At 33.7% G+C, this 24,740-nt stretch overlaps 2 protein-coding genes across 2 annotated transcripts; one reads left to right on the top strand and one right to left on the bottom strand.

Annotated features, from left to right (window-relative positions):
- The first annotated feature begins 3,594 nt into the window (after nucleotides 1-3,594).
- Nucleotides 3,595-8,286, top strand: LOC110636545 (uncharacterized). The gene is made up of 6 exons (XM_021786298.2): nucleotides 3,595-4,887; nucleotides 5,314-5,411; nucleotides 6,230-6,254; nucleotides 7,154-7,274; nucleotides 7,364-7,498; nucleotides 7,592-8,286. The coding sequence occupies exons 1-6, from the start codon at nucleotides 4,383-4,385 to the stop codon at nucleotides 7,791-7,793; spliced, it is 1,086 nt and encodes a 361-aa protein (XP_021641990.2). The 5' UTR covers nucleotides 3,595-4,382; the 3' UTR covers nucleotides 7,794-8,286.
- Nucleotides 8,287-8,707: 421 nt separating this feature from the next.
- Nucleotides 8,708-22,886, bottom strand: LOC110636543 (alpha-aminoadipic semialdehyde synthase). The gene is made up of 25 exons (XM_058129806.1): nucleotides 22,730-22,886; nucleotides 21,814-22,103; nucleotides 21,630-21,716; nucleotides 21,413-21,542; nucleotides 20,848-21,021; nucleotides 20,419-20,501; nucleotides 19,706-19,822; nucleotides 19,490-19,565; nucleotides 18,868-19,039; nucleotides 18,003-18,099; nucleotides 17,708-17,874; nucleotides 17,105-17,162; nucleotides 16,784-16,924; nucleotides 15,898-16,245; nucleotides 15,606-15,686; nucleotides 15,224-15,289; nucleotides 14,769-14,886; nucleotides 12,318-12,447; nucleotides 11,166-11,245; nucleotides 10,706-10,864; nucleotides 10,251-10,488; nucleotides 9,938-10,046; nucleotides 9,333-9,494; nucleotides 9,180-9,249; nucleotides 8,708-9,064 (listed from the first exon to the last, which is right to left on the bottom strand). Exons 2-25 carry the CDS (start codon nucleotides 22,060-22,062, stop codon nucleotides 9,012-9,014), a joined length of 3,165 nt encoding a protein of 1,054 aa, XP_057985789.1. The 5' UTR covers nucleotides 22,063-22,103; nucleotides 22,730-22,886; the 3' UTR covers nucleotides 8,708-9,011.
- Nucleotides 22,887-24,740: the final 1,854 nt, after the last annotated feature.

Below are 24,740 nucleotides of genomic sequence, written 5' to 3'. Positions count from 1 at the left end.
GTCAATGTGTCAGAAATAGGTCACATACTAAGAAGTCTAGATATTTCCATTCCAGAGAAGGAGTGGGAATGATAAAATTGCATTAATTAAGTTATCGGGGAACCTAAACACTTTTGTCACCTAGAAGGAGAGACCCAATTCACTTTTCAATGTTGATAAATGATACACTTGTCCCTTGGAGGGGACTCTACCTGACTGGTTACATAAGATGGACAGAGGTTAATCTAAGTACCTTAGTAATGACACAAATAGATTGAAAATTTGAAGTATCACGAAAGTGAGAAGATGCATTGGTACTAACCGTTAAGGTCAAAGGATAAGTAAAGGTTTCGAACGAGATGTATATAATAGGTGCTATAGAAAAGCTACTCCTAGGATGCTTTAGGATAAGGAACATAAGTCATTTTTTGGAGAAACAGAGATTATTGAAACAAAGGAATGAGGACTGAAGTCACCAAGAGACACGTTAGGGCATAATAAAAGTGAGGTAAGCGCCAAAGTTGATTAAAGTTATTAGATATCAAGTCGAGAGTAATGGAGTTATAATGAATACTTGAGATGTCAGAAAAATAGTCAATGAATAGCTAAGAGATAAGAGCATCTCTAGAAAGAGATGATGACAAATAGGACACTATAGTAGAATCAGAGAGCAGTAGAATGTCATATATAATATACGAGGAATTTGAAGAATAAATGTTTTACCAATCTCTGCATGGCTGGAGGAGTAATGATTGCACTTGTTTTAATAATCTTCTTTTTCTTATCTCTTATTTATTAAAAAATTCGGAGACGAATTTTTCTTAAGGGGGGAAGAATGTAACAACCTAAAAAAAAAAAATGCAGAAACTTAAAATGCAGCAGCCCCCCTGCCCCCCCATTTCTCTCTCCCTGACTCCACTTTCCCCCCTCACTTTCTTCCTCCCATTTTCGTCCGACCGGCCAGCATCAGTGCCGGTGAGGTATCGCCGGCCTTCCCCCGTGTCGGAACAACCACCAGGCAGCGACAGCAGTGAGCAGGAGACAGCAGAAAAGAGAGAGAAGGAGAGAGGAAAGAGAGGAGAGAGGGAGAGCGCGCGCGACCGGGGGCCCGACTTTGCGGCGACGCCCCAACTAACTCCGGTGGCCATTCCCGGTGATTTCAAGTGCCACAGACTCCCAAGATGATGAACTTTCAGATGAGACTATTGGCACCCCATTTGGTGGCCGGAGGAAGGAGAATCGGCAAGGGAAAGTTGGAAGAAAATCATATGGGTTTCTCGGTTCCAGTCACTTTTCTGGCGATCCGACAGTCGGATAAAAAATCTGAGGCCACCGATGGACTCAGGATGACGAGATCTTCGAGATAGGACTGGTCCCGCTCCGATTGGACACCGTTTGAAAAAGGCAATGATCAGACGGTCCAGATTGCTTGGTGAGATTTTCGAACTTTTTCAATTCCAAAAAATTTAAAAATAATTTTAGGATAATTATTAACAAAATTTGAACTTTATTTAGGTACGATCGGATCGAGGATGGCTCACCGGCACCGGGACCGCATTTTCAACTAGATTTGGCTGCTCGGCAGCCTGGCTCAGAACGTGATCGATATTACAGTCAATCCTAGCATTTTCAGACCTTCTGGACGCGTTTCAGGTGTCAGAATTGGCATAGGTAAACCCGAACTCTAAGTTGCTCATTTTCGGCTAATATCGATTTAGAATAAAATTCATAAAATATTTATGGATGATCGAAAAATTATAATTTCTTTTACAATAGCCTTATAATATTATTAACGACCGCGGAGCAAAATTTTATAATTTTTAGAGCTCGTTTGGATAGTTTTGGCAAAACGGCTAGTTATAAGGGCTAAATTGTAATTTTTCGAATTGTGGTTGTTGACTGTTTGGATGGGCCTAGGAGAGGCCTTGTGATGTGATTGAGTTGTGATTGTGTGATTGGCGGATATCGAAGTATATTTTGAAGCCTTTTGCAGGTTGGGTAGGTCTCAGGTATAGAGCAAATTCTGCCGGATTTCCGGCATAAATTAGGCTGTCTATTACTTCTTTAGAGTTTTATTTTGACTTAGTACTAATAAATTTATAATTTAATTATTAGGTGATCGATGTCAGTTATTTTTCTCCATCCAGCAGCCACAATAGTCCTCGATGTACTGTGAGTAAAATATTAATTTTAATTGTAATTTCGATATTATTATATGTTCAAGCATGCCCATGCATCACTTATAAATATGTATTTATGTAGTTAAACACTAGGCATGTTTTTATGTTGCATTCATAATTGTTAAAATGCCATGGATGTTGTTGTGGTAATTTGGAGCAGTGTGCGTGAGTTGGCATGCGTGTGGTATGGTGTTGGCTATGGACAGGACGGGTAGACACGGCTTGAGATCTTCGCTGGGACCCGATCCTTCGGGGTAGACATGGCTTGAGTTCTTCGTTGGGACTCCGATTTGATTTATTAAGCGAAAGTCCGGCTTGAGTTCTTCGCTGGCACAGGTTGGATTAAGAGGGCTGTATAGGGGACCAGCTCCCATATATGTATTGTTTGACCTTATTGGGTGTGTGAGTGCTCCAGATTACTTTTTTGCTGTTATGATATGAAAATATTGCCGATGTTGCATTTCACTCTACAGGGTGCATTAGCTTTAGATAGTTATAGAGATTATGGTTAAAATTGATATTTTACTCTCTGAGTCGAACGCTCACTCCTGTTCACCTATTTTTCCAGGCTACAGGAGGAGTTATTTTATATAGCAACCTGTTTTCTTCCTTGTAGGTTTAACGTCGATTATTTAAATGTTTTACTATTTTTTTCTAAATTTGAAATTTAGAACTCCGCATGTGTTAGTAATAATGTAGACCTTGTTAGAAATCGTGTTAATTTAAATTTTTCAGATTAATAAATGAAGATTTGTATGATATTTAAACAGTTTGTAAATGAGGTAATAGGGTTGAGCTGGGCTCCCCTAATTTTAGTTTCTGATAATTTCTGGGCTAAGTTGGACAGAAATAAAATTATAACAGTTTAATTTAAATTATTTTTATATGCATATTTGGCCTAAATTGTGGGCTTGGTTATGGGTTGAGGAATAGTTAGGCTTACTACAAGTCTCGGGGGCTTTAGACTGGCCTAGGTCTTAGTATCGATCCGACCTATAGGTTGAATCGTGACATTTTGTATCAATAAATTATTTATTATTATAAAAAATAATATATAAATATAAAAAAATATAAATAATAATTAAACTACTTTTCCTGTTTATTTTTTATACTATAGAAATCTATATATATGCATTAAAAAAATTATACTTTTAAAAATAATTTTTTATTTATTTTAATAATAAAATAAATAATATAATATATATTTTTATTAATTATTTTAAATATCACAACTTACTTAGTTATCCATTATCAGTAGTAATTATCAGATATAGCTGTATTCAACATCTACTAAACAGGTCCTTATTGTGGAACACATGTCTTTGACAATGACAAGAAACTTTTTGTAGAAAGAAGAAGGGATAAATTTAGCAACCCTTTGAAAAAGATTGAAATGTATTTAATTTCAAATAATTAATTCATTTTTGGTATAAAAAGAAAAATTCAAAAAAAAACTTTGCAATGATTATAATAATTTGGATTTCCATTAAAAAAAGAACCTCAAGAAATTCTGATGCTTTCTTCTCCAGTTTGTGTGGCAATGAGAAAATTATATAGAATAGAATAGACAGGCTAAAAAAGAAAGAGAAAAAGGAGCAAATTTTTCAATTTTTGTAATGCCTATGGTTACTGTGGAAGAGAGAGAAAACAGGAAACAGAGGCAGAATGCTCGCCTTAACCATTAATTACTTTGATTAATACAGCTTAATCTTCTTCTATAATTGGGTTTACAAACCAAACCCTTGCGGCGAGGTCACTCAGTAACGGAAAGGAACTGATTCCCCCACCGCAACTCACCCACCCTTTTGCTTCTCCTGATCATTTTTTTTTTTATTTTTTAGAATTTGATGAATTATTTTCACATATTCTCGATTCCCATCCAAAATTATTATTAGGGTTTTCAATTTTAATTCTTTTAAAACATTTAGGACTATTGATTCTTGTTTGCGTATCCAAAGAGTGGTGGCTGGTGAGGGATATTCCAGATTTCTACGTTAATTTCCGTGTTGTTTTGACCTTTTTCATCTTTTTAATATATATATATTCGTTTTTTTTATTCTTTATCGGTGTCTGATTTCTTGTAATTTTCTGGGGGATTATTAGGTTTTTTCGTGGCGGCTTCTTGATCTTTTCCCTGTAATTTGGAGATTAGATTATTAGATAGCATTTTTAGTTAGTGGATTTTGTGTGTTAATGGTGGTATGTGAGTGCTATTAATTAGTTATGTTAAAGAAGCAAAGCACCTTCCGTTTGTTCTTTAACCATTTATCTACCCTAAATCATCACCGTCACTGCCATCATTATAGAGCTCTGATCATGGCTTATGTAACCCCTAACGATTCTTTCTTCAAGGGATTTCACAATCTAACTCAGCCGGCTACGTCTTCCTCGTCAATTGTTCCTTATTCTAAGATCAATACTGTTTCCATTGACAATACTACTAGTGCTATTTCTGGTTTTAGGATAAACAGGGGCGGCGGTGTTGGATTGACGCTGAGAGGCTGCTTTGACTCTCACGAAACCGGGAATGAAAGGAGGCCTCGTGCATTTGCCGCTCCCCACCATCAACTAGTGCGTGATCTCGAGACTCGACTGGAAGATAGCAGCAGCAGCAGCAATAGTGCTCGATACATAAATGGTCACGGGACTTGTCAAGGTGGAAAGCTTTTTCGCTTCCCTGACTACCCTCTTACTGGAAAAATTGCCGTGGCAGTTGATGTTGATGAGGGTATATTACAAATCTTAGCAATATTTTCCCTACTCATCATTTGTTTTTGGGTTTCTAATTCTTGGTCTGTCTTCCAATTTAAAGTGCGTTGAAAAGAAAGATGTTAAATTGCAAGTCTTATCTGGTGAAGGTTTTGTGCGAAATTCATGAAATAATTCTATCAAACACGAGGTCTTTTGTTAAAGCCGTATGGCTGTAGTGAAAGTTGTGCAGTTAACAATTTTGGGAAATTAATATTTAACTTTGACACCATCGGTTGCTCTCTGGTGGTGATGTTGCACTCCATTGTTTCTGGTCATTTGCTGACCAAGCATGATTTGCATAATCATATAGCCTCTCATTTTATATTCACTTGAAGTTCTGTTTTCTGGCTTCCTTTTTCTGATTCATTATTTGCTTATTTTTCTTCTGCTTTGATGTGAGCAGTTCTTGGGAACTTTGTATCGGCTTTGAACAGATTTATTGCTGATCGGTACTCTTCCAATCATTCAGTATCAGAGTACTATGTTTACGAGTTCTCCAAGGTATTGCATTTACAGCTTTATTGTGTCCATAAACAGTAGTATCATGATAAAATTTTTTACTTTGCTGGGGTCAGACTGGACTCTTGACCTAATCTTTGAAACGATAAAGTCAAATTTTCAAAAATTTTATCATTGCATCAACAAGCATATATTCTTCCAGAGTCAGGCACTTGCCAATGAAATTTAAAATAATCAGAAATCAGGTAGCGGATAAACTAAAAAAAAAATGCAGTTTCATGTATGACCAATTTTGGAGAGTAATTATTGTTTGACATATCTTCTTTGACCTATTTGCTGTGAAAGATGCTTGAGGCTTGCTCTTTATCCTATATCAGGTCTGTGTATTGGGCCGGCCTGGCCTGGCCTTAGTGGCTTGCCTCATTGAATATAGCTGTCTGCTCTTCGAGTTAAGTTGGATTCCCAGAAACTTTTGCCTGGTCTTTGGGTTGCTTCATCAAGTGAATTAGTGCTATGGTTTCTCCTTTGATGCCTTCAGCATGGCATGTAGATGTGATGATATTCACTTAGTTCAATGCAAAGTTTGCTTTTTGCATGTCGAAATAATGTTGTAGACATTTTCAATATGAACTCTTCTTGTAGTGTCAAAAATTATTTAATTTGTACCCTTCTGTTATTTGGAAATTGCATTCTAGACATTTTAATTTTGCTCCTGGATTGTATTATACCATGTTAAATTAACACATTATGCGTGCTGAATGCCTGAGTACTACAATTGTTGTCCTTTTAATATTTTTTTATTGGGAAAAAAACACATTTCTTTTATTTCTATTCTGATGTGTACTCTATTGTTGTTGCAGATATGGAACTGTTCCCGTGATGAAGGTATAGCCAGAAGTCCTTTATAATGCTAAATTTTAGTTTGCCATGCAATGAATCATTTAGTCCCTTTAAATGTACATTTTTGTATGAAATTCCTGAAGTTTTTCTGATGAAAATTCAGACTGATGGTCTTGCTACTGAGACACATTAATATTGTTGACTGTATTATTTTTCTTTGTTTTGAGCTGTTTCTCAGAGAAAAGGTTCATTTAGAAGTTGTGGTCTGGCTTTTAGTAGCTGTGTCAAAACTCAGAAGTAATGGAGTAATCTTTGTGGATTCTCTCAAATAAGATGCGCGTATGTGAAAATAAGTCTTGTAACTTGAGTAACTCCTACTAAGTAACAAGAGGTTTTTCAAGGTTTCAAAACCTTGGATATGTGTTGGGGAGAACATGTAGTTTTTTAAAGAACATGTAGTGTTTAAAGTAAGGTTTTTGGAGGTTTTTGAAAACTTCCAAAAACCTCCATTTCTAACCCACCAAATTGGTGGATTGAGAAGGTTTTTTTTTTTTTCTTTAAAACCTTCAAATGCCTTAAAGAATTTCCATTTCTCTCAACCGATAAAAAATTATTTTAAAAATATAAAAAACTTTACTTTAAAAAATTTTACTTAAAAAAAAAAAATCTTACTTTACCTCCTTCCAAACAACGTGTAAAATTCCAAAGTGCAGTTTTGGAAACTTCAAAGGGTTTGTTCTTTCTATCGTGTGGATGTTCAACCTTACCATGTGACTTTCAGTTTGAATATTTCTCAATGTTCAAATTTAAAATGAAATAATTTCCAAGATAGAGGAATACATGTTAGCCTGAATTGTTGTTCTGGAAGTAAAAAACTGCTTGGATTTTGTCTAATTGAATTAGAGGATCACTGTACCATGATTTTGGTTGTGGGAGATTTGCAGCCAATGCTCGTGTCCATGAGTTCTTTAAGACACCATATTTCAAATCTGGGATCTACCCAATCCCTGGTGCTCAGCAGGCGCTTCATAAGTTGTCAAGACTTTGTAAACTGTCTGTTGTAACGTATGTATTCCCAGCTTATCACTTTTTATCGTGTACAGTAATTGAATTTGGGAATCATTTGAGCTTTTCTTCTGACTTGTTATGAATAGGTCTCGGCAGAATATTATCAAGGATCACACAATTGAGTGGATAGAGAAGCACTATCCAGGAGTATTTCAAGAGATACACTTTGGCAACCACTTTGCTCTGGATGGAGAGTCCAGACCTAAGTCAGAAATATGCAGGCATGTCTGTTAAAACTTTGTAGTATGTTTGATTGTTCTCATGACATCTAATCTGTTACTCTTATGAATTAATTGAGTAGCTCTTGATGGCAGGTCCTTAGGTGCAACAGTGCTGATTGATGATAACCCAAGATATGCCATCGAATGTGCTCAAGTTGGAATCAGGGTTCTGCTTTTTGATTATGAGAACTCATATCCTTGGAGCAAGAGTGATTCAGTTCATCAGCATCCCTTGGTCTCTATAGTTCATAACTGGGAACAAGTAGAGGAACGACTAATTTCGTTGATTTCTTAGTTTTAAATGATTTCAGAACAATTCGCAAAAGTATCATCTATTCGTTGATATGCTATAATTGATTCTTATGCCTGGAACATTGAAATGCATGCTGCCGACGAAGCTGACCTTATGGTGTAGACTGTAGAGGCTTTTGGGAATACAACTGTAAGGAGACCAGCGAAATAAGCTTCTGGTGAATGAGCAATAGCAGCATCTGAATTATAGTATTAGTAGTGAAGTGACGATCTTGTATATTTTTCTTACTTTTGAGGCATGTTGAGGAGATCTAGGACACTAAATTGCCAATGGACAGAATACCATGTGGCCCTTCCTTTTTTATTTTATTTTATTTTAATTTATTTATTTTTCCTTTGGGAAGTTATGTCATGCTCGTATCCTCCAAAAGCTTTTTGTTCTGGTCATAGATTTTAAGGGTATGGTCAGGAATTGATATTGTTACGTTATGCCTGGATTTATCAAGTTAGAAATAGAAAGAGTACTAGCTGTGAAATCCAACTATGAAAAATGAGATGGAGATACGTTGAGATGGGATGAATGTTCAAATCTTGAATCATCGTAGATGGCATGCACGTCAATTGAAAGTGTGGAAGATCAGTCTTCAGGGTCGTTTGAGAAGAGTAGACACTGCTTGTAAACCCAATTAACGAGTTCAGAGCATGACAAAAGATCGCATGATTAGGCATGACGGGGGCCACTGACTATGAGAAACCACCTCGTGATTATCAAGGTTAAAGGGTGGATTTCATACTTCTTGAAGTTCAAGGTATAACTATTTTTTTTTTTTACGAGTGATTAGTAAATTCAAGGTATGACTACTAGTGCACTATAAAAATGGTGTACCGAACGTATTTAATAATTTACCGATTAGCAATTTTAACTGGTTGACAATTTGTACACCCACAGATGACAAGTTTACAAATCTCGCCTCATTTTTATTGGAATAATGTGTAACAATGGAATGCTATTAAAGTAGAAGCCTTACCATTCCATTATTCACAAAGTCGTTGTATCTTAAGACATGGACAATGAACAAACCACAGCTATACGGGGAAAAAAAACACAGGTACATATAAATTTATATATATAGATAGGTGTTGCATGGCTCATGCCAACATGCAATGGCTTCCCAATCTCTTTAATTATCTATTCCAGGCTTGAGGACTGGTCATTGTTTGAGACTTGTGTAGATTTTTTATGTGAAGAATGAGCGCGAGGTCAATCGATCTTCTCTATCAACTTAATGCCAAGAGCTTGTAAAATATCCAGGGCTGCAAAACCACAAAAAGCGTATTATCTTCTGATACTATTATTCAGTGTTACATGTTACGTATCCTGCAATGCCAACAAAATGGGAAAACTTGTTTAGTAGTGAATTTGGAATACCTGGCACATATACTTCAGGTTCAATAGGCCTTAGAACACCCCTTGTCTTGATCTTGTTCTCTAGTAAGAGCTGCAACAAATTGAAATAGTCTTTAAATTAAAGCATTTTGCCAAAAGGAATGGTATGGAATTAAGAGTGTATAAAACAATTACCAGAGCACCAATGGCTGCTGGAATACCAACGGTAAGAGCCATTGATGTAATAGTTTTCCCATTCTTTGTTGTCCCAAATTCCAATAAAGTGCCTCTATGATACTCATTATGTTGGCCATCAGGGAATTCTACCTCAATTTCATGATGCAAGAGCACCATATCCTGACCATAAATTATGCAAGTGGCAATAATTAATAACTTTGCTTTCCTATTAATGAATGAAGCACATTGGCAATAATTAATAACTTTACTATTAGTAAATGAAATATACCATGTAAATTTCTTATTAAAATGTCATTTATGATGATGCACTAACAAAGTTTAATGTGGCATGATTGGAAACTCTTTTCCAACCACTAGAAAAGGGTTACATAAGAAGAATGAAGAAATACAAATTTCTTTCTCTGCAATGACAGGAAACTTGAAAGTCTGAAATATGCCTGTCAGTTGCTTATCTTGACCTCAACCAAACCATATTACCATCAAGAAGAAGAACATCTCTTTCCAGTCACTGATTGAGTGGAACATACATCCAAATGCTTCTAATAACAATGATAAATAAATGATATAATGCTGTGTACGTATTTACTGGCAAGGAAATATACCTGTTCTGCACTGGAATACACCAACCTTTCTTCCATACGGAAACAGGTAACATCAAATGCACTTTGGCAGGAGGCAGGGATTTCTGTCTCTTCATGAAATCCCAAAAATCTAATCCAAATGAAAAATTAATTTTAGATACTTGAATACAGCTATACGTCATGTAGACAAATTTAGCAAGAAACAAACTAATGGCCATAAATATATTAGAGATCCTATTATATCCATTTCCTGATTTACTCAGGCATCCATTTCCTGATTTACTCGGGCATAAACTGCTTACTGTTAAATTTCTTAAGCAGATGTGTAACTTACATTATAGTTTTGGCTGCTTTTACTGCAGTCCCCTTTTCCTTGCAATGTCCAAGTGTGACAATCTTTTCAGTTATCTCCTGTTCTCCTAACAGAACTCCATCCAGATTTTGACCATCAAATTTGAGTAGTTCACAAAGGAATGTTTTGAATGTCGGTCTTTGTTCACATCTAAGAACTGGATGAGATTCAGTATTAAAGAGACCAATTCTTGCAAGTGTGCCCATTATTTCCCCAAAGCCTTCACAAAAAATTGGTGAATAAGTTCCAAAACAGGGAATATATTATATTCTAATTTAACTAGCAGCCAATAATATTTATATTGATCATATATTATTAGAAACATTCATTCCATTTATAAGACAAAATTGCAAAGTCTGAACCAACAGAAACACTGATTTTTTTTCAGTCTTGGCCTTAATAGCAGCATTATTAGGGAGTGTAAAAACAAGTCATGCCTTCATAACGGAGGGTTCCACGAAAGATGGTTGATGCCTCATCTTGTATTCCATAAACTTTGCCATAAACCAAAGAGTTACGATTTGGAAGACATTCTAATGCAAAAGCTGGAAGATCAGGTATCCGAACTTTGACAGCTGAATCATAAAGACTATCACCTGCAATTTGTACCATAAAGTGAAGCAGAAATCACAAAGCAATAACAGTCAGGCACACTTTTAAAATCCTTATCAATATTTCCTTGTAACATGATAGCAGCCACAACACATCAGCATCACTTGAGATCAATGTAAAAACGCATTATGAAAGTGTAAAAAATAATCTAGAATTCGGGCTATAAGATAAAGCAAAGCTTTTGAGATATGTGCAAAGAGCAAAAAATCAAGTGTTGGAATATAGTAGGAAACAGCAAACTGTGTCATTTGGATTTGCCACTTTTCCTGAACGCAGACAGCTTACCATCAACATGTACAATTTCACCATGAGATTTATAGATGGCAGGATTGCGCCCACTTCGGATGGCTCCAGCAGGACTCCAACTGACCAAGTAAAAAACACATTTAGTAATTAAAAATTGTAAAATAAGACTGCCTATACTCCCTCCTCCTAAGTCCTAACTTCAATTGCGGTTCCCTCATGGTAGGGTCCTCATGCTTGTGGGAGTATAGGGTAGTCCGGCCTAAAACTCTTACTTTGATAACTCTCATCAACCTGTTCTAGAACTAAATGCTAGAGGTATTAAAAACTAAAATATTCAGCAGCAACATCATATAGTTATTAAACAACTTATCTATGAGCAGATGTTGGAGATATGCTCGTTCCTGAAATGCATTCAGGAATTTTGGCAATGTACACAACAAATGGGGAAAAAATGTACCAACTGGAAAGGCAAATGAGAGTATACATAGAGAAGGAAGAATACACTGAACACCAAAGGGAGAGATATCAGGATAATTTTATTTTTATTTTTATTTTTATTTTTATTTTTTTTGGTCTCTACTAGATAGAATTGTGAGAAATGCAAAGTCTTTCATTCATTTTAAAAAATATACATATAATTTAGTGAATGATTCAAATCCTTCCTTCTGAGGTTAACAAAACCTCTACTAGAATGGGACAAAGAAAACAAGAAGCATTGGAAGCCCCAAATTTATAGAAATAACATTTAAAACACATAAACTGGTTACAAGAATCTTCATGATACATATGGTTACAAGAATCTTCATGATACATAAGCTTCAATTGTTTCTTTTAGTATTGAAATGTGTCGAAAGAATCTTGGGTCTTGCAACCCATTATCAAATGAACAGCAAAAATGAGAAGGGTAAACTAAGATAGCTGGACAAATGGAATATTAAAGGCACGGTTGCTGAAGCACAACAAGTCGGTTGAGTCACTGGTTAAAAGTATAATTTGCAGTTTACGGTTAACAATTCATATCCAAAATCGTACATTCTCAGGACATTGTTCTCTTCATCCAGATGAAAATAAATAATAAGTAAGGAAGAAGGAAACAAACAAAACCCATATAAATTCTCAAGAAAGCCTTGTCAAATAGATGATAAGCCTTCTCAAATAGATGATTAATTGAATATCAGTTCCAGGAAATACCTGAACTTATATGCTAGCGGATTATTCGCAGCGGCAGGAGATGGAAGTGCCCCACAGTAAGAAGTAAAAGACTTTATTATGCCTTTCCGAACATGCGCCTGGTTGATCATCTTCATTGCCAGCATGTGATCTGAAGCACCCATGTAAAATTTTTAAGTTCTACAGCATTGGTACATTATTATGCAAATTCCAGCAGAAGATAATTGGATATTAAAAAAATAAGCGCACATAGAACAAATAAAAGACATTAAAAGAATTTCTGCAGCATGATAAAAATAATTAAAGTCAAGTTATAATGCAAAGGTTCAAAACTTTCTGAATGTTATTACTTTGTAAGGCATTAACTTTCTAGTTGAGCTTTATGATATGAAAGAGCATGTATTACTGTGTTAAAAAGACATTTAAAAAGAAGGCATTCTTTTTGCTCAAAGACATTGCTACTTTGATTGATGATTGAATCTGATAACAAGGAGAGTAGAAAACTGTTTCAATTTTAAACAAGCACCATCCTCATAGTTAAACATGATCCATTAAGAATGATGTTTGGATGTGTTTGGGTCTAGTTCAGTTCTGATTCTCGTTAAGAACCGAAATTCATGGTTTTAAAGGTTTTTTGGCTTACTGTTACCGTTACCACCGTTATTTTATGGATTTTTGAATTTGTAACTGTAAAAGGTGTGGTCATTATTTAAAGGTAACAACCATTATTGACCGTTATGTAAGGGTCGTAACGGCCATTACTTTTTGGGCTAATAATTCTTTTTTTTTTTTTACCTCTTTCATGTGAAATACAGTAGAGGAACCTTTTTTGTGGCAACAAACTATCTTGGCTCATTCATTTTAACACCTTTTCATTCTCTCTACGTAACTAAGCCATTTTTCTCAATTTTCTCCACAACCAATTCAAGTGAAATCATTCATTTCTCTACAAATTTTTTAACTCAAAAGCATGAATCATCAAATAAACAATGTAGTTTTAAAGCAAAGGAGATTGAGGGTGTGTTATTATTAATTTTTTTTTCTAATTTTTAGCTATTTTTGAATCATGTTTAGGTAAATACAAAAATAATTAGATTAGACTTTAGCAAGATAATATTTAAGAAAAATAAATAATCGTTAAATTAACTTTTAAAATTGATTTTCTAAATTAAATAGTAAGTTTACAACCTAATTACATAGTAAGTTAAATAACCTAATCACATTATAAGTAAATTTACAACCTAAGCTAATGATCAATGCTCATAGTCCCATCCTAATCCTAGGATCAGAGTCAAGATAATAAAAAATCTTCTAAACACTCATTTTGGTGGTGATAAGGTTAGTTATTTACTATTTTCGTAGTTATTTTGGTTTTAAATTGATTAATACTAATGAGTATAAGAATGGTGGATCTAATGTCTTTATTTGATATATTTGTGCTTATTATTTAGTATTATGTATTAGTTTTAATTATATTTTTGAATATCTATTCATTTCATAAATTTTACAAACTTTTCAAAAAAAATTGCATAGTGACAGGCGGTTACCATTACATTACCATTGTTATAGGCCCCGTTTTTGTTACTCACAACCGTGACCGCAACACGGCCACGACCGCAATTTAAAACCATGCCGAAACTGAATCAAATATAGCTAAATTTTTTGTTTGGCTCCATTTCGGTTATTCTATGTTTCAGTTTGGTTCTTCAATGTTTTGATTTGAGTTCCCATTCGGGTTTTTATTCTTGGCTTCCAATTTGGTTCGAGTTCAGGTACAGTTCTTGGAAAGATTTTATACAATTTCTACCATGGCACATCAAACTTGAATTGCCATTTGGTTTTAAAACTAGTTGCCATTTGAAATATACCAAGACTTTTTATATTTTCTTCCACAATATATATATATATATACATATATATATATATATGTATATATATATTCTATACTATCTTTTTAGGTTTAGTCCAGGTTGTGTTAAAGAACCAAAACTAAAATAAGTTCGATTCAATCCTACAATATTAGTTCTTTTTAGATTCCAATTCAGTTCTTGGGCTCAGTTCCGGGTACTCAATGGCCAAGCACAGCCCTAAAGACTAATGAGACAGGTTCTCTCTGGAATTCTATTTGTTAGGAGGCTGCACAACAAAACAGCTCATGAGGTTGCCAAATCTGGTATTCAGTAGTCTTGTTTGTCACATGTGTTTTGGTTAGAAATGCCTCCTCAATGGCTGGACCTAGTACTTGTTATCTGATACTTTAAACTGATACATTTCTTTTTGTTGCCATTTGGAGTAAAAAAAAAAAGATAAAGGCCTCCATTTTTATTTTTTATTACACTCACTACTCTTCTAACTGTCTTTGAATGAGGTAATTATTAGTATATCCTTCATCTGTTTAGGTTTGGTTGTGCATATATTTCATTTTGAAAAATGCAAATCACAGTAACAGATCAACTTCAGTTGGAAAATTACCTATTCCGGGGTCCAAACCCATCTCACCAAGAATTGTAATATCAGCTGCTTTTGCCCTTTCATCTAGTGCTGACATGGAATCATCAACATAGCTAGCAGTGACGAGATGCTTTTTAAGCTGAAATCAAGAGACAGTTATGTCCTTAGCTAGAAGAACATACAAATGAAAAACATATTTGAATTTTAAAAAGACTGGAAAATGATACTGAATCTCAATATTTTGTTGAGAAACTTTTTTCTTCTTCTTCTTCTTCTTCTTTCTTCTTCTTTCTTTTTTTTTTAACAACTATTCAACAAACTTACCAATTACTAGATTGCAAGTTGAGCAATACACCTTAAGTGTTAGAAATCAGAATCCAAATCATTTGTGTGTCAAGATTGGTTTATTCGCAGTTTATTCCTAGGTTGAAACCAAAGTGCTATAATACTGAAATTATCAAGAAAGCGGTGACTACCTTGATGCATGCATCTGCTATGATAATGTGGCAACTAGGGGGAAGTAAGCTGACAACAACCTCAACCTGCATGAGGACAAAAAAACATGAACAACATAAAGCCATGATCCAGCCCATGTTTGTCATCCAGGAGAAAGGAGAAATATATTATGATGATTATGATGCAGATTTCTGAGCATATCATGGCTATTTGAACCTTTTCCAGCCATGCCAACAACTAGCATCTAGTATTTCAGTTGGACAGCTAGCACTACATTATAGGTTCCTGCTGGAAGACAAATATCCATCTAAATCTATCCATATTGATGGTTTGAAATCTGAAGGTGATTACTAAATGGTTAATTGAAGCATTAGTGCAGCTAATTTATGATACATGGACTACCTGTGAAATATACTTGCAAAGACTTTCATGATCCATCACATCAAGTTGAACTGCTGTTGCATTGGGAATTCCATCGATAATCTGCGCCAGATCAAATCATAGGAATCAGTACTGTATATTGAATGCAAAAGAAACAAGCACATTTAAGGTAAACATAAACAGACATAGATGAAATCAGATATTGTTATCATTTTCAATTTTAATGCTAGATCCACACATAAGAGTTTGCAAAGCAATGTAAACCATGGTGCTCTCAATAGAATTTGAAGTTAAGTATAGAGTATTATCATACCTCTTCAGCATCCTTCAGGTAGAGAGATGAAACAATTACTTGGACACCGTTCTCCTCTTCAAATTCAGTATCTAGGCAAGCTTTATACCACTCATGAGATGAAATGTTTCCGATTGATGCTAAGAACTCAGCAGCTGGATGACAGACGCGACCTGCACCGATAATCAGAACTGCAGCCTTCCATTTTCTATCACAGCCCTTCTTAATGCCACTCTCTTGGACTTTACCAATCTTCAAGGAAATTTTATTTGCTTCTTTATCTAAAACTCCTTGATTCTCATCTAAATTAGCAAGAGAAGTTAAAGAATCAATAATTTGATCCAGAACTTCCCTATCATCTGCACCAACCTGTTCAAAGCAATACAACAACTCATGGTGAGTTCTACAGAAATCCAAAACTGGTTGAACCTAAACTTCTGAACTTGGATACAGACATTAAATTAATAATTTCAGTTTTCTTAATTTTAAAAGATATGCAAAATAGAAACTAATCAATAATTCCTTAAAAATCAAAGAGTAAAGGATCTGGCATTGATCTTTACGGGGGTCAGCCAATTTTACCAACATTGCTGGGGAAACAACTTAGGAAAAATGTGTGTTTTATCAATCTTAAAAAGATCAACTCAACGAAAAACTCAACAATCTTGAGGAGCTTTGAATCCTTCCTACATCATAGGGAGCTATCTTTGTGGTAGTTTGTCCTAACAAATGAACTCCCAATTGCCACACATGTTACCCTTTACCACATTTCCAAATTTTCTTCCGCAATTAAAAGATAAGTCAAGGGGTAAATCAAAGAAAGCTGAAAATTTTATGTCTATAACATATAACTTTCACTGAAACATGGAATTCTTCCAAAATCAGACTTAACTAGAGGTCAACTTACTTCAAGCTCTGAGTATGAGGTAGCGTTAGCACTTTGACCCACTTGACACTTAACCAAGTGAAAAGAACCACCAGCATTTTCAATAATATCCAAAGCCTCATTTATTAAAAACTGATCAAATAGGTGTCCACTCAGAGATACCTGCCAATTATAACAAAAATAAGCAGAACTGGAGAAAAAAATGTTTGCTGGACAACAAGAAATAAAATGAATGGTCAATAATAAAACAACTCAAAAAAATTAACAAGGCCAATACACAAAGAGTAGTTTGCATTGTTTGGTATGGAATGCATAACATGTTAGAAAGACTGAGAAACCTACCAATATGTTGAATTTCTTCTTGCTAGAGTGTGAATTTGCAGAATTTTCAGGCATATCTCTGCATATCAAGAAAGGTCACACATGCTTGTTACTAAAGAAAATTCAAAATGCATAACTAATTTAATAATTAGTTAAAGGTAAAAAAAAAAAATCACAAATACATGTATCTTCCTTGATCCTCGTACAAAATATTAACGTGACCAGTTGCATATAATCTTTAGCTAAAGGTTGGTGGAAACTTTTTGTTAACCAAAAGTGAAAATTCAACCCATCCAACTCAGGATGTTCCTTCCTTCTTTTTGTCTCCAATTCAAGTGTCTGAGGACCAAGTTGGTTTTTGAACTGTGAAGTTTAGCTTTCAAGATATGTATGGATTTAAGTAAATATGGGTTCTAAAATGTTCATTCCAACATAGATTTAACATTCTAAAAATTTCATAATTCTTAGGATTCTTAGATTTAAAAAAAAAAAAAAAAAAAAACTACCATGCTTGATATTTGTTGTTTAGGTTCTCTAGACATGTCATAATTATTGCCAGTGCATATAAAGAATATCAATAAAAAGGTATAGAATTACAAACTTGAACCAGAAACTTAAGCTTACTCTGTATCAGAGTTTCGCATGCGCGGAATATATTCAAACAATGGAGTAATTTCCCCTCCATGGGCTATGCACGCTCTCCTTAGATGTGAAGGTAGCTTGATAATGTCAGTTGTAGAAGCCAGACTGCCAATAAACTGGGATAGTATGTCTCCAAAATGTTGAGAAGCCTTTCATGATTGGAAATTTCATGTCACCATAAAAGTTAGTTACACTATATTAGAGGTTATAGAAACCTAGGTCTATCACACACAAAGGAAGGGTTGTGATTTTAAAAGAATGGGTCAGAATAACAAACCTCCTTCGCAAATTGTGTAGGAAGAATATCAACAGAAGAACAAATCACACCATTACCGTCCATGTCATGATGGTATGAATCTTTTAAAGGATCGTATCTGACAACCAGTATAGACAAATAAACAACAAAAGAGGGAGATAAAATTTGCACTCTGTTGCTGGAAGAAATTAGGACATAAAACATGCCAACAAGAAAACACGTTAAAACCAGCTAAGATGCGCAGTCCAAGCACACAGGCCATAATAGTTTCTTCTCCTTAGGGGAAATATTGAAGTAAAATTTCCATTTCTCTTTATCAGTTGTGATTCGAGGGTTGGTCTCTATCTTTTGAGAAAAAAAAAAAAAAAGAAAAAGAAGAAGAAGAAGAAGAAGAAGAAGAAGAAGATAGGAAGGTAGGGGATGGATCATAGTTCCCTACTTCTAATTTATCGCTTCCCATATTCTTTCCCTTGCTCCTTTTACACAACATACCCTGTAAGCTAGATTTTAACATGATGCAACTGTATTCCACTAATGGAAAGAAACTATATATATTGTTAAAAATGCAGATTTCTCAACCTTTTGTTGTTAGATTCCATCTTTCTCGTAGATATAATCTTTTATATGTTTCAGTACGAAAACAAATATACTTAAAAAAGGTCACTTGTTCATGCATAATTATGATAAAATGAGATCTTAAATTGACATATAGTTAGCTGAATTATAGACCAATATTTATGCAAGCAAACAAGAATGCTAAAACGCTGGACCAACTCCCTCTTATATTCAGCGAAACCAAAGAAAACCTCCTAAGTGAAGGATAAGACAATAAAACAGTCAGTATAGGGTACATTTCACAAAGAATGAGAGGCCACTAACATTGTACCTGAAGAATGGACTATCAATTGATGTGGTTTGGTTAATAAACTCTATAGAGCCTCCAATATCACAAGTTATATCAGCAATTCCAACAAGTGGGCACCCTTTACTTGTTAGATCTTGAAGCTGCTGAGTACTCAACAACCGAGGAAATCTTTTCTCCCAGTACATGCAATTCACTGCAAGAGGACAAATAAAAAATATGGCACTCAAGTGAAAAATAAATAAATAAATAAGGGAAAGGAGAGGAAGATGTAGTAGACAGTTTGCCCTAAAAGTTTCACAGCTGACAGTGAAGTGTGTGCTTCTTTTTTTTTTTATACCAAGGTATTTATTATGTGATAACAGAGAATATAAAAAATGCAATTTTGAAGTTGCTAAATGTGCACAAAGGAATTCATACACTGAAAAGAACAAAAATACTAGCTTACATATGAATTAGACTCAATATTTAAGCACATGTGAGGGCTCTCATACCAAATTCATAAGTTCTTTTTTTTTTTTTTTGAAGAATTAAGGCCTGAGAATTCAACGTCAACTTGGAAGATAATCTTACAGACTCATTTTTAATTATTAGATCTCCATATGAATTTCCTGAAAATATGTTAAAAGCAAAACACATCACATACCAATAATAGATGCATATGGGGCTATTTTTTCATGGAAGACAGGTTTGTAGTGTTCTGGATGTGCATAATAGTCAGCCTGAAACGTAAAGAAAATGTTGAAATTAGAATAATTATTTTAATATATCTGCAATCTCAAAAAAGTAGATAGGCCATGCAACAAACAGAAAAGTATCAAGTAGTTTGACAACTAAATAGATATCTGCTCGAGTTACTTACTCTATCAAATGTTTTGGAAGGATCTATGTGTTTGACCATGTCTTGACTAGTCACAACACAACCATATACTTGGTATACTCTCTTTAATGTTCTTGAAGGTGGACTGTGATCCTTGGCCTATGCAAAAACATGAATGCAAGTGCCATGAACATCAGAAGAATATTGCAGAATGAAATTCCCAGGATCAGGAACAATACATGATTTCAAAGTTTAGCAGCAGGAAATTAAAAGGTAAATGATAATTAAAGAACTAGGAATGTGCTGGGATGGATATCATGTTGAGACAATGTTAAGGGATTTTGACTCTAAAGAGAGATAAGTATACTTTATCATTTGCACAAATAACACTAAACCAATGGGAAAGAAGGACAGTATTTATTAGTGTTGATAAAATTGAAGAGTTAGGCCTGATCTATTTTATCAATACGGTATTAGAGTCACAACCAATCCTAATCTCGATGTTAGGTCACTAATAGATGTTTAGTCCTACAAACTTCACATTCCAAATGTCTAGCCTAAGATATGAGGGGATGTGTTAAGTCCTACGATTTGGGTAATCCTCCCACCAAAAGGTACCTTTTGGAATGGAGTTGAACCCGGCCCATTTTATCAACAATTAATTAAAGTTTCCACTAGCGAATCAAATAGTGCAATCATAGCAAAGCCCCTCAATTGGATATACATATACAGGAATAATGCTTTTTTGAACTTACTTGCGCAAATAGTTCCGGAAGTCTGCTTGGATCAACAAAAGTATGAGGCAGAAGCTTAAAAATCTCTTGTGCGCCTTGTGAAACTATAGGGGAAAATTGTAAAGAAAAAGCATGTAATGTATGTAAGAACTCTATTTCTTTAGAATGCTAAATATTTGAAATAGAAATCAAGGTATAGAATTGAAGCAAAACGAAATAAAAGCTATGAACATAAAAATCTAGAAATTGTTGCCAGAAGTAATTGAAAGTTAAAGGTTTCCTCAAAAGCATGTAACAAACAAAATGTACTTAACATCATCAAGCAATTAATGGTAATCATAGCCATTTTAGCACCATAATCTACATCTTCGATATTCATGGTACCAATTTATTAAGTAGGAACATCATGCATTGTTGAAGAACAGAATGTAAAGTTGCAATTTACCATACCATTTCCTGAAGCAGTGAATACGAAAACTAATGGGCAGATTCCTGATGGCAATCCCAGAGTTGATATCTCTTCAGCCACAGAAATTACTGCAGCTTTGGCAGCAGCCAAGGAAGAATACATGTAAGATGAACCCAATGAGAGGAATGGCGTCGAATACCCAAGGCTCAGATACCCTGAAATTTAAAGAAAAAATGCTGGGTAGATCTGCTCCAGCCAGTATACTCCAAATATAGCAGAAGAGAATGCTCATTCTAAAATAATTAAACAAAATTTGACAATAAACACGTAGACATGCTCTGTTAGGCCCAAAGTATAGAACAACAAGAAGCAAAATATAATTCCACCACAATTTTTCTTCGAAACAAGCTAGGAAGAACAGGAATAAGGAAGGAAGATAATATGTTACGCAGTTAGCGATCACAATTATTTGCACCAACCTCTACCAAAAATGAGATATCAAACCATATTATCAAAAAAAAGATTCAGAAAAAGCCAAAAATGAGATATCAAACCATATTATTAAATAAAAGATTCAGAAAAAGGATTATAAGGAGGGAAGCATACGCTGTCCCAACCCATGCAAGAAATCAACGAGTCCTGCTCTGCCAGCATATTTTCCAAAAGCAAGCAACCTTTTCCCATGGTCCCCAACGATAAGTTCGTAGTCATACAACGACACCCTTTCAGCAAGGATCTAGATTGCGCAAAGAAGTTGGAACAAGCAAAATTAAAATCATCAATTTATTGCCATCTAAAAAGATGTGAATGAGGAGACATATACCTTATCAAGTAAAGGCATGTTTTCTTTTTGTGCCTTGTGAGTATGGGAAAAGAAGGCATACGCTCTATCAGGAAGAATCATCTCCAGCTGCACGAGAGCCAAAAAATTATGTCAAACTTCCAAAAAAAAATGAAAAAAAAAAGATAAAGGAAAAAAAAAAAAAAAAACAGAGAATCAATAACACCTTCGGTTGTTTAATGCCCAGAATGAGACCACACTCAGACAAGTCCTCCGATATTTCACAGCCAACATCCTCATACATTGCATCATGATGGATTCGCTTAGTGGATGGCTGCACAATTATGCGAGCTACCCCAGTTTTATCCCTGCCACTGTGAAGAAGCCGTGCGCAGTGTGATGGAGTCAGAGGCACCCTTCTTTCCCACTTGTTGACAGACTCTGAGAGGATTCCAACAACTCCATTCCCAAGCATTTTGTACCTTTAATTATCTGTTCTAATAGTTTTTCAACTTCCTGATTCAAGCAAACATATAGAACTCATCAGCAATTCAGATCGCATTCTAATAAACACATTGCAGAGTAAAATACAGAGGTTGGATAAAATCAAAAACAAATCATTAAAGACGACCATAATGGCTAATATGCATGATTTTCTAACTACCCATTGTTCCAAACAAGACAAACATAAAAATAATAATAATAATAATAAAACGGAAACAACCAAACGGACACGCTATCAATTATATGATATGGGTTCCTATTACAATACTCCAACGACGAACGTAATTTAAAAAGATGATTGGTTTAACGATTCAAATTATTCCTGGAGTCATTATCCATTTTTTCAAATCAATCAACATAAAATTATATTAAACTGAAAGGATCAGACAATTGAAAAAAGAAAACAATATGAATCACAGTACTGAAAACTTACAGAGGCAATAACCAGCAAATCTGATCAAACGAAAAATGACATTTTAAAATAAAGTGCGCACTTGATTATCGTAATGCAGGAAAAACGACAATTACCTTTCTCAATAAATAAAAAAAAAAACTAGTTCTTCATTAATCCAAGAACTACATATGATTTATTGGAAAAAAAAAGTACTATATATGATTTAAATTCAAGATTCCAAGACCTTCGCTGACAGAGAAAGGGAGAGAAGGCGTTTGATTCTGGTCTCCAGAGAGAGAGAGAGAGAGAGAGAGAGAGAGAGAGGATTTGGTGATCAGTGCATGAAAAACAAAAACTACTGCGTATATGTGAAGAAGAGGAAGAGCTTATCAATCATTTCTTATATGATCAGCCAAACAGAATGGGTGTGGTTTGTTTGCTTGCTAGATGCTTACGACTGCTGATATGACAAGGATATGATAGAGACATCCAAAAATAGTTGCTTAGGTGTCATCTACTAGATTTTATAATCCTCCACTTATATTGGCCCACGTATTTTCCATTTTAGCGTTTTATTGATCCACGTTTGTCCACTTTCTTGCTGCAGTTGCCAATTAGGACAAGCAACAATACTATATTGGAAACTTCTTACCTGTTATAATCAATGGGGAAACCATATTTGTAAACTTATAGAATGTTTGGGAAATTTGTCAGAGAGGAAAGAAAATAAAGGGAGGAAAATAAAGACAGAAAATAAAAATAATTAAATTTTTTTTAAGGTTATTGAAAGGAAAAATAAAGAGAAAAAAATATTTTTGAAATAGTAAAATATATATATATATATTATTTTTTATTTGAAATTAAAGTAAATTATTTTAAGAATAAAAAAATAATTTTATTTATTTTTATTCATTTTCTCTCTAAAATGAATAGAAAATAAATAATAACACTTATTTATTATACTCCATCCTCAATTTTCATTATTCTCAATTTTTTCTATTTTTAAATAAGAGAAAAGAAGAAATATTTTTATTTTTCTTTATAATTTTTTTTTTCAATATTTTTATTTTTTTTTATATTTTTTTTTTCTCTCTTAATTTCCTCCTATCCAAACATACTCTTAGCTGTTTTAATAGATTATGTGGATAGGTCGATTGGGTATCCAGCAAACTTTACCAAAAAAGTCAAGATAATCTAATTTTTGAGTGGTTATTATGGAAAAAACTTTATATAAATATTATTTTTGATTTAAATATGAGAAGACTGTGTATCTAAAATAATTTAAAAGATTGATTTAATCTTTTAAATTTAAATTAATTATTTAAATTTAAAATCATTATTATTAGAAGATTTTATTTAAATATTATTTTCAATTTAAATATAAAATATATATTTTTAAAATTTTAATAAATTAAATTAAATGAATAAAAATGTACATAGTACGCAAGAATTTATCGTATTGCGCAAGGATGTAAGAGGTGAAGAACAACAGTATGCCACGTGGAATCACGTTTTGCTTGTGAAGAAATCGCTAGTGCTCATCCCGTATTATTGGCTTTACCACGTGATCTCCGTCCCACGCTTTTTGCCTGTTTTGATTGCGACAGCAACTTACAAAAATTAATATCTAAATTTTATTTTAAAGATTCATTGACATTTTAAATTTATATTATAATTTATTTTATTTTTATCATTTTATTTTTATATTTAATAAATTATTATTAGTCAAATAAATAATTTATGTATTTAATTTTTTTTACAAATTAATCATTGTAATATGTCGAAATACACATCAATTCTTATGTTATTTAAAATTTAATTATCAAATTAAATCAATTTAAATAATTTAAAATTAAATTATTAAATTAAAACTAAATTATCAAATTAAATCAATTTAAATAATTTATTTAATTTAAACCTCATCATACTCTAAAAAAGCTAAAGATGTATAAAAATTTTTATTTAAATAATTTATATATTTCTTAAAAATATTTTCTTTTTAATTAAAAAAATATTTTTTATTAATTAATTTTTTTAATCCTTTAAATGCTAAAAAATACGAAAACAGATGCTATGAGATTCACGTGATTCTAAGTTTCTAACATTATAAATGGATAAAGTTCGAATAAATGCTATAATAAATGTCTTAATTTGAAATTAATTGAAGTCTGTTTTATAAAATTTTATTCGCCAATCAATTTTATTTTATAAATATTTAAAATTTATAATTTTTTAATATTAATAATTTTTATAAA

Source organism: Hevea brasiliensis, chromosome 11 (genome assembly GCF_030052815.1).
Source record: "Hevea brasiliensis isolate MT/VB/25A 57/8 chromosome 11, ASM3005281v1, whole genome shotgun sequence".
NCBI classification, from domain to species: Eukaryota; Viridiplantae; Streptophyta; class Magnoliopsida; order Malpighiales; family Euphorbiaceae; genus Hevea; species Hevea brasiliensis.
This window is presented reverse-complemented; position numbering and strand designations above follow the sequence as displayed.